The following is a 10,000-nucleotide window of genomic DNA, read 5'->3' on the forward strand; positions in this document are numbered from 1 at the left end:
TTGTTATTGCTTCTGGGTTCGGTTACGTGTTGCTTCTCTTTTATATAGACCTTAGTGGTCCCCTAATACTGTATCTGAAGTCTCTTTTATATAGACCTTAGTGGTCCTCTAATACTGTATCTGAAGTCTCTTTTATATAGACCTTAGTGGTCCCCTAATACTGTATCTGAAGTCTCTTTTATATAGGCCTTAGTGGTCCCCTAATACTGCATCTGAAGTCTCTTTTATATAGGCCTTAGTGGTCCCTAATACTGTATCTGAAGTCTCTTTTATATAGACCTTAGTGGTCCTCTAATACTGTATCTGAAGTCTCTTTTATATAGACCTTAGTGGTCCCCTAATACTGTATCTGAAGTCTCTTTTATATAGGCCTTAGTGGTCCCCTAATACTGTATCTGAAGTCTCTTTTATATAGACCTTAGTGGTCCCCTAATACTGTATCTGAAGTCTCTTTTATATAGACCTTAGTGGTCCTTTAATACTGTATCTGAAGTCTCTTTTATATAGACCTTAGTGGTCCCCTAATACTGTATCTGAAGTCTCTTTTATATAGACCTTAGTGGTCCCTAATACTGTATCTGAAGTCTCTTTTATATAGACCTTAGTGGTCCTCTAATACTGTATCTGAAGTCTCTTTTATATAGACCTTAGTGGTCCCCTAATACTGTATCTGAAGTCTCTTTTATATAGGCCTTAGTGGTCCCCTAATACTGCATCTGAAGTCTCTTTTATATAGGCCTTAGTGGTCCCCTAATACTGTATCTGAAGTCTCTTTTATATAGACCTTAGTGGTCCTCTAATACTGTATCTGAAGTCTCTTTTATATAGACCTTAGTGGTCCCCTAATACTGTATCTGAAGTCTCTTTTATATAGGCCTTAGTGGTCCCCTAATACTGTATCTGAAGTCTCTTTTATATAGACCTTAGTGGTCCCCTAATACTGTATCTGAAGTCTCTTTTGTAATATTTTGGGGTTTTTTACGCCTTTGTGTGTCTTCAGGGCGTTGTTCACGTATGAAGGGAACAGTAATGATATCCGTCTGGCAGAGAAAGGAGGTAAGATCTGATCAGGATCCACTTTAATCTCCAGTTCTCTCAGCTTCATACAGGAACAGTACTCAGTGTGTGTGTGTGTGTGTGTGTGTGTACGTGTGTGTGTGTGTTTGTGTGTGTGTGTGTGTGCATGTGTGTGCATGTGTTTGCGCATGCGTGTGTGTGTGTTTGTGTGTGTGTGTTTGTGTGTGTGTGTGCATGTGTGCGTGTGTGTATGTTTATGTGCGCGTGTGTTTGTGTGTGCATGCGTGCGTGCGTGCGTGTGTGCGTGTGTATGCACGTGTGCGTGTGTTGTGCGTGTGTGTGTGTGTGTTTGTGTGTGCATGCGTGCGTGCGTGTGTGTGCGTGTGTGTGTGTGTCTCTCTCTCTGTGTGTGTGTGTGTGTGCGTGTGTGTGCGTGTTTGTGTGTGCGTGTGTGTGCGTGTGTGTGCGTGTGAGCGTGTGTGCGGCGTGGCGTGTGCATATTTTGTGTGCGTGTGCGTGTGTGTGTGTGTGTGCGTGCGTGTGTGTATGCGTGTGTGCGTGCGTGATGCGTGTGTGTGTGCGTGCGTGTGTGTGTGTGTGTATGCGATGTGTGTGTGTATGCGTGTGTGTATGCGTGCGTGTGTGTGTATGCGTGTGTGCGATGCGTGCGTGTGCATGTGTGTGTGTGTGCGTGTGTGTGTGTGCGTGTGTGGCGTGTGTGTGTGTGGTGTGTGTTTGTGTGTTGTGCGTGCGTGCGTGCGTGTGTGTGTGTGTGTGTGTGTGTGCGTGCGTGCGTGTGTGTGTGTGTGTGTGTGTGTGCGTGCGTGTGTGTGTGTGTGTGTGTGTGTGTGTGTGTGTGTGTGTGTGCAGATGGTGGATTGGAGGAGATGGTGGAGGAGCTGAACAGCGGGAAGGTGATGTACGCTTTCTGTCGTGTCCAGGACCCAAACTCTGGTCTGCCCAAATATGTCCTCATAAACTGGGTGAGACTCACACACACACACACACACACACACACAAAGACTAGGGCTGCAACCAACGATTGTTGTCATTATGCATTAATCTGCCGATTGTTTTCTCGATTAATCACCGGGTCTACAACGTAAATAGTGAATAATCCCAGTTTCTCAAAGTTCGAGGCGATGTCTTTAAATGTATTGTTTAAAAGATATTCAGTTTGCAGTTTTTTCCAATTGCTAAAACACAATTTTGCAAACTAGCCAGGTTTTATCAAAATACTTAACACAATTCACAAAACCACACACCCAAACTGCAAAAGACCTCATATATTCATCCTGCTAAATGAAGCACTGCAACCAAAACTACATATAGCATTATCAAAATCTAACTAATGCACTATTGCGCACTTCATTCATATTACCAGATGTTTGTCTAACCAACTACACACTGTTGGGCATAATGAAAAAACACACAGACACGCCCACCTTTTTTTTATTTTTTATTTTTCACCAAACAAGTCAGTGCAACATATGCACAGCAGGTGCTCACCTGTGGTCTTTTCATAGCGCTTACTTCCTGATTGAAGTGGTACCAATGAACCATTTAGGTGTTTTGTCAGGTGACACATATATTGGCCAATGAGCTCATGTAGTGTCACTTTGAATGGCAGTGTTTAGAAATGGCAAACATGTGACTTTATGTCAGATTGTTGTGTCTTATGCAGAGATCCATGTTCAGTGCATTTAAAAAGGGCCATTTTGAATTGCAACATGTGTGTAAAACAGAAAATGTGTTTAGACTTTTGGAGACTTGAGAAGAGGTTTCGCTCTCTGTGTGTCAGTTTAAATAATTGTGCTGTGCATGTCATTTTAACGTGTTAGCATATGGAAACAACTGTAACATGATATAAAACAGAAAAGAGCAGGATATCCCCTATAATTGACAAGCTGAAAACAGCATTTTCTGACATTTTTGCATGAAAAATACTTTAACGATTAATCGATTATCAAAAAAGTTGGCAAATACTTTTCTATAGATTGACTAATCATTGCAGCTCTAAAAATAAAACATATACTTTGCGTCAGTTCCATAGTCTTACGTGTGTTTGAGTGTGTGTGTGTGTGTGTGTGTGTGTGTGTGCAGACAGGTGAAGGTGTGAAGGACTCTCGGAAAGGTGTATGTGCCAACCATGTGAGCTCCATGGCCAACTTCCTGAAGGTGAGTCTGTTACATTTATATTATATGTCTATGCAATTATATGAGGGGCCGTTTAGGTCATATATCAAGCAGTGATGTCTTTACATTAGGGTCTGGTGGGGCCCCACTAGATGGCGCTGTAGAGCAGAGCACGACATGATCAATAATTCAATGAAACTAATAATATATAATTTAATATGTATATTCTTTGTACCTAACATTGTTGCTCGTTTTATTACATATAACAAAGGTAGCGCTGTCCAATTCACTCCTCGGTCTCCACCCCTCAAAGTCTCGGTCTTATCTCTGTCTTTATACACTCTGGTCTTGGTTTAGTTGGTCTTAACTAGAATTCTAGTGGACGGAGATTGTTTTTTTGTGTCAAAACGCTGCTTAAAAATTGTTTCCTGTTTTTAAAGTGCCCATATTATGAAAAAAAACACTTTTTCTGGGATTTGGGGTGTTCTTTTGTGTCTCTGGTGCTTCCACACACATACACACTTTGAAAAAACCCATCCATGCTGTTTTGAGTGAGATACGGTTTCTGAATGTGTCCTGCCTTCAGTCTCCTAGTGAGCTGTTCAAAATCGGCCTGAGCTGGCTAACCACAACCGTTAGCTCGTAGTGTTAGCGTTAGCCGGCTAACGCTAACGCTAACGCTAGCATGCTACGTCATTCTCAATAGCAAAGCACTGCTACAACACACACAAGTTCACCATAATCTACAAAAGAACTACTTCCATGTGCTCCCTGGTTTAGAAGAAGTCTCCCAGCTGATCCTGCCTTGTAACTGACCAAAGTTGGAGAAACAGGCTTTCTTTTACTGTCTCTAGAGTTAGCTAGCCGACATGCTCCACATCTGAGCTACTGCGCATGTGCGAGTGCAATCAAAGATACTACAGAAGAAGAAGATGAAAAGAGGTCTCACTCTGTAGCTAAAACAGAAACCAGGTGAAAAGAGGATCTGCAGCAGTGAGAGAGAGCTGTGCAGTACAACAACAATATGGTGTTTTTTGAAAATTAAACCATGTAAACCTATTCTGGTACAACCTTAAAATACAGTTATGAACCTGAAAATGAGGATAATATGGGCGCTTTAACAATCTAAACATCAAGTAGCAGAGCCAGTCTGATTGGCTCTATAACTTGTGTGTAACCCCAGGGAGCCCATGTCACTATAAACGCCCGCGGAGATGAAGACGTAGAACCGGAGGCCATCCTGGAGAAAGTGGCCAAAGCGTCCGGAGCCAGCTTTAACTTCCACAAAAAGACAGAAACACAATACAGAGACGCTCCCAGAGGACCTGTGGTGAGAAAACACACGCAATGCATGTCTCTTATTTACGTTTCTTTGATGAAACTAAAAGATGTGTGTGTTTTTAGTGTAATTTACAACTAACTTAATGAACTTCTCCTCTGATATATTAACAGGGATCTGTGTATCGGAAAACCAACGCTGTGGAGGAAATTCAACAAACCAAAAAGGACGACTTCTGGGTCCAAACTCAGGTTTCTCTTCACATTCACCCGGAGTATCTGAGCGTATGACCTGTAGTTTCTTTTGTAATTTAAAAGTAACACGACTCTCTCCTTCAGAGGGATGAAGAAGTGCGTCAACGGGAGGAGAACGAGCGAGCGGAGCTGGAGAGAGAGATGTTGGAGAAGGAGAGGAGGGAGATGGACCAGAAGCAGGCGGCCGAGCGGGACAGGAAAACCAAAGAGAGAGCTCAGCAGATCGAGAAGGAGAAGTGAGTGAGGACACAGATTCACAACAACGGGCAGAAACAGAGATTCAAAGACTCGCAGCCATTGATTAGTGCTCTCTGTGTTTGTAAGGATTCTTCAGAAGCAGAAAGAAGAAGAGGAGAGAGAGAGAGAGCAGCAGCAACAGGTGATTCAACACAGCAACACAACGTCAAACACAAACAATATATATATATATATATATATATATATATATATATATATATATATATATATATATATATATATATATATATATATATATGTATACAGTACAGGCCAAAAGTTTGGACACACCTTCTCATTCAATGTGTTTCTTTATTTTCATGACTATTTACATTGTAGATTCTCACTGAAGGCATCAAAACTATGAATGAACACATATGGAATTATGTACTTAACAAAAAAGTGTGAAATAACTGAAAACATGTCTTATATTTTAGATTCTTCAAAGTAGCCACCCTTTGCTTTTTGATAACTCTGCAAACCCTTGGTGTTCTCTCAATGAGCTTCATGAGGTAGTCACCTGAAATGGTTTTACCTTCACAGGTGTGCTTTGTCAGGGTTAATTAGTGGAAGTTTTTCCCCTTATTAATAAAAAAGCAAAGGGTGGCTACTTTGAAGAATCTAAAATATAAGACATGTTTTCAGTTATTCCACACTTTTTTGTTAAGTATATAATTCCATATGTGTTCATTCATGTTTTGATGCCTAAATCAGTGAGAATACAATTAAATAAACTCATGAATGAAGATGTAACACATTACTAACCCTGTCCTGTACTATATATATAAAAAATATATATATATATATATATATATATATATATATAGATATATACATCTATAAGAACTTTAATCATGTGACCAAAGTTTAGGCAACAAAAATACTTTGTAAGGGTCAGTAAAACATCACGAACGCCACTGTCGCATTAGCCACTGCTAATGCTTGCTCTTGGGGGAATTGCTGTAATTGTTGGGTCTTTGTAAATTATAGAGTGTGGTCTAGACCTACTCTATCTGTAAAGTGTCTCGAAGTAACTCTCGTTATGATTTGATACTATAAATTAAATTGAATTGAATTGAATCAGGGATTGTCTTTAAATGAGTCACGTAAAACTACTAAAATAAGTGAGCACGGTGTATTTTATTTTGAAAATTAACCAGATGTTTTATTTTCGTTCTGTGCTCGACTTCCTGTTCCGCACAGAAATCTGACGGGTCGAGAAACACAGCGACCCGAACGACGCTGTTGTTCTGAGGGTTAAAAGAGACGTATGACTGAATATAAATTGTAATAAGTCAGAATTGTCCTGTTTTAGAGATACTAAAGAAGATACTAAAACGAAAACAATCTGCAAATGACATGTTTTTGTGTTTTTAGAAGCAGCAGGAAAATGTAAGCAGGAAGTCGGGCATCAACTCTGCTGCGTCTGTGCAGAAAGCTAACGTGAGTCGACTGATTTACAGACCATTTCTCCTTTTGAAATCTGTCTCCTGCGTGTCCCGTTACTTTATGGAGGGGAAATCCTACATTGCTGTGACCAGGGGCGGATCTAGAAAAATATTTATGGGGTGGCGAGAGGGGGGCAGGAATTTTTAACGTATATATATACTGAATTTAATCACAGTTATCACAGTTTGATGAGAAATAGTATGTACACACTACAAAAGGGCACAGGCTGCCATTTACAAACTCATACAGACACACTTCAACTCATGCAATTAATGTCCTGCATTTGAGATTTCATGTGAAACAGTTCATATTAGGAATAAGTGACCATACAATGTGATCTCACTTAATAGGAGATAGAAGTAGGATAGAAGTATATTAGGAATAAGTGACCATACAATGTGATCTCACTTAATAGGAGATAGAAGTAGGATAGAAGTATATTAGGAATAAGTGACCATACAGTGTGATCTCACTTAATATGAGATAGAAGTATGATAGAAGTATATTAGGAATAAGTGACCATACAATGTGACCTCACTTAATAGGAGATAGAAGTAGGATAGAAGTATATTAGGAATAAGTGACCATACAATGTGATCTCACTTAGTAGGAGATAGAAGTATGATAGAAGTATATTAGGAATAAGTGACCATACAATGTGACCTCACTTAATAGGAGATAGAAGTAGGATAGAAGTATATTAGGAATAAGTGACCATGCAATGTGATCTTACCTAATAAGAGATAGAAGTATGATAGAAGGGGCTTTATCACAGGACAGGCATTAAGGTGAGACCCAGGTGATGAGTGGCAGATGTGTGAGAGGTGGAAGCAAACTGTTTTTGACTGACTGCAGTCGGACATTGGAGGTTCACGCTTGTAAAATGGTCAAATTGGCCGTAACTTTTAATTCGTTGCTGCCAACTGGGGTGGCAGCAGGGGTGGCAAGGCTTTCTTTTAGGGTGGCATTTGCCACCCTATGCCACCCCGGTAGATCCGCCCCTGGCTTTGACATCTATTTAACTGTCGCTATCGTTCACAGGAGGCCAAATCGCTGATTTCCCAGAGGTCCTTTAATCCCAGAGACGTATTCAAGCAGAGGGAGCAGAGCTTTGAGTCCAACGACGACAGCAGCTCTCCCGCAGCGGCCACACCTGGTAAACAGAAACTATAACAGGGCTTGTTGGCGTTCTAACCTCCGGTGGATTTTATGAGGACTATGGTTAGCTGCTCCTCAGATCTCTGCAGGGTAAATCCAGACAGCTAGCTAGACTATCTGTCCAATCTGAGTTTTCTGTTGCACGACTAAAACTACTTTTTGAACGCTTAGCCCCGCCCCAAGACGATTGTGATTGGTTTAAAGAAATGCCAATAAACCAGAGCATGTTATTCTCCCATCCAGGAATGCTGTGTGGACTAGGTGCCACAATGCAGGACCCTCCTCCGCAGCGCTGTGGAGGAATGCCAGACTAGGGTTTAATATAATCAATTCTCCAAATAAAATCAATCTTTTTTTTTGAGTGATACCGATAGCTACGGAAGAGGATTAGGGCCACGTGTGAAAAATTTATTTGAGATTAAAGTCAGAATTCTGGTGTTAATGTTGTGAAACGGTTGCAGTGTGGTTAGGTTTAGACACAAAAAACTACTTAGTCATGTCTAGATACATTGTGGTTTGGGTTAAAAACAGGAAACAGGTGTTCATATCCTGGAAGAAGTTAATGAGAAAACACAAGACTTTCACCCAGGAAACAGGTGTTCATTTCCTGAAGAAATTAAGGGGAAAACGCAAGACTTTCACCCAGGAAACAGGTGTTCATTTCCTGAAGAAGTTAAGGAGAAAACACAAGACTTTCACCCAGGAAACAGGTGATAATGTCCTGGAAGAAGTTAAGGAGAAAACACAAGACTTTCACCCAGGAAACAGGTGTTCATTTCCTGAAGAAATTAAGGGGAAAACGCAAGACTTTCACCCAGGAAACAGGTGTTCATTTCCTGAAGAAATTAAGGGGAAAACGCAAGACTTTCACCCAGGAAACAGGTGTTCATGTCCTGAAGAAGATAAGGAGAAAACACAAGACTTTCACCCAGGAAACAGGTGTTCATTTCCTGAAGAAATTAAGGGGAAAACGCAAGACTTTCACCCAGGAAACAGGTGTTCATTTCCTGAAGAAATTAAGGGGAAAACGCAAGACTTTCACCCAGGAAACAGGTGTTCATGTCCTGGAAGAAGTTAAGGAGAAAACACAAGACTTTCACCCAGGAAACAGGTGATAATGTCCTGGAAGAAGTTAAGGAGAAAACGCAAGACTTTCACCCAGGAAACAGGTGTTCATATCCTGAAGAAGTTAAGGAGAAAACACAAGACTTTCACCCAGGAAACAGGTGTTCATGTCCTGGAAGAAGTTAAGGAGAAAACACAAGACTTTCACCCAGGAAACAGGTGTTCATGTCCTGGAAGAAGTTAAGGAGAAAACACAAGACTTTCACCCAGGAAACAGGTGTTCATGTCCTGAAGAAGTTAAGGAGAAAACACAAGACTTTCACCCAGGAAACAGGTGTTCATGTCCTGGAAGAAGTTAAGGGGAAAACACAAGACTTTCACCCAGGAAACAGGTGTTCATGTCCTGGAAGAAGTTAAGGAGAAAACACAAGACTTTCACCCAGGAAACAGGTGTTCATGTCCTGAAGAAGTTAAGGAGAAAACACAAGACTTTCACCCAGGAAACAGGTGTTCATGTCCTGAAGAAGATAAGGAGAAAACACAAGACTTTCACCCAGGAAACAGGTGTTCATGTCCTGGAAGAAGTTAAGGAGAAAACACAAGACTTTCACCCAGGAAACAGGTGTTCATGTCCTGAAGAAGTTAAGGAGAAAACACAAGACTTTCACCCAGGAAACAGGTGTTCATGTCCCGGAAGAAGTTAAGGAGAAAACACAAGACTTTCACCCAGGAAACAGGTGTTCATGTCCCGGAAGAAGTTAAGGAGAAAACACAAGACTTTCACCCAGGAAACAGGTGTTCATGTCCTGAAGAAGATAAGGAGAAAACACAAGACTTTCACCCAGGAAACAGGTGTTCATGTCCTGAAGAAGTTAAGGAGAAAACACAAGACTTTCACCCAGGAAACAGGTGTTCATGTCCTGAGAGGGCTTTTTTTTCATGGTTTATAGTTGTATATCTGTTTTATGGTCACTCTACTCTCTGGCTGTAGTCTACAGTTTGTTTATCCTGTCTCTTATACCCAAGCTAAACTGGTATTGTAACTAAAATTGATATCCAATCAGAAATGGAGTCGAATAAGGACCTCGTGTATCAGACTCTAATCGATTCGGGACATCATTAGCGAACCCTAACCCTAGTGGATAACACCTGGCGACGCGTGCCGAAAACTGTTGCAAAGAGTGAAAAGAAGTGGTTAACGGTGTTCGTGTTTCCCCTCTGTGTCTCAGGGAAGCTGCAGAGTCCGTTTTTTTCTCAGAAATCCTTCGAGAGAGAAGCTCCGCTGCAGCCTCAGCTTCCAGCGGCACCGGCTGTGGTCCCGGTCTCACCTGTCTCACCTGTCTCACCTGTCTCACCTGTCTCACCTGTGCTGTCTCGCTCACCGGCTCCGGCTGTGGTCCCGGCC

The 10,000-nt window shown here is 41.3% G+C and overlaps 1 protein-coding gene across 1 annotated transcript in view; it reads left to right on the forward strand.

The window, feature by feature from the left end:
* The window catches only part of LOC120545711 (drebrin-like protein A), an 18,086-nt gene that overhangs the window by 1,732 nt on the left and 6,354 nt on the right, over window positions 1-10,000 (forward strand). The window contains exons 2-11 of the mRNA XM_039780264.1: window positions 1,001-1,056; window positions 1,888-2,000; window positions 3,121-3,195; window positions 4,337-4,483; window positions 4,606-4,683; window positions 4,771-4,922; window positions 5,011-5,065; window positions 6,301-6,366; window positions 7,414-7,528; window positions 9,825-10,000. The exon at window positions 9,825-10,000 is cut by the window's right edge and continues 73 nt beyond it. Coding sequence (XP_039636198.1) covers window positions 1,001-1,056; window positions 1,888-2,000; window positions 3,121-3,195; window positions 4,337-4,483; window positions 4,606-4,683; window positions 4,771-4,922; window positions 5,011-5,065; window positions 6,301-6,366; window positions 7,414-7,528; window positions 9,825-10,000 — 1,033 coding nt within the window. The remainder of the gene's footprint in view (window positions 1-1,000; window positions 1,057-1,887; window positions 2,001-3,120; window positions 3,196-4,336; window positions 4,484-4,605; window positions 4,684-4,770; window positions 4,923-5,010; window positions 5,066-6,300; window positions 6,367-7,413; window positions 7,529-9,824) is intronic.

The sequence above is a fragment of the Perca fluviatilis genome, chromosome 17, assembly GCF_010015445.1.
Source record: "Perca fluviatilis chromosome 17, GENO_Pfluv_1.0, whole genome shotgun sequence".
Taxonomy (NCBI): domain Eukaryota; kingdom Metazoa; phylum Chordata; class Actinopteri; order Perciformes; family Percidae; genus Perca; species Perca fluviatilis.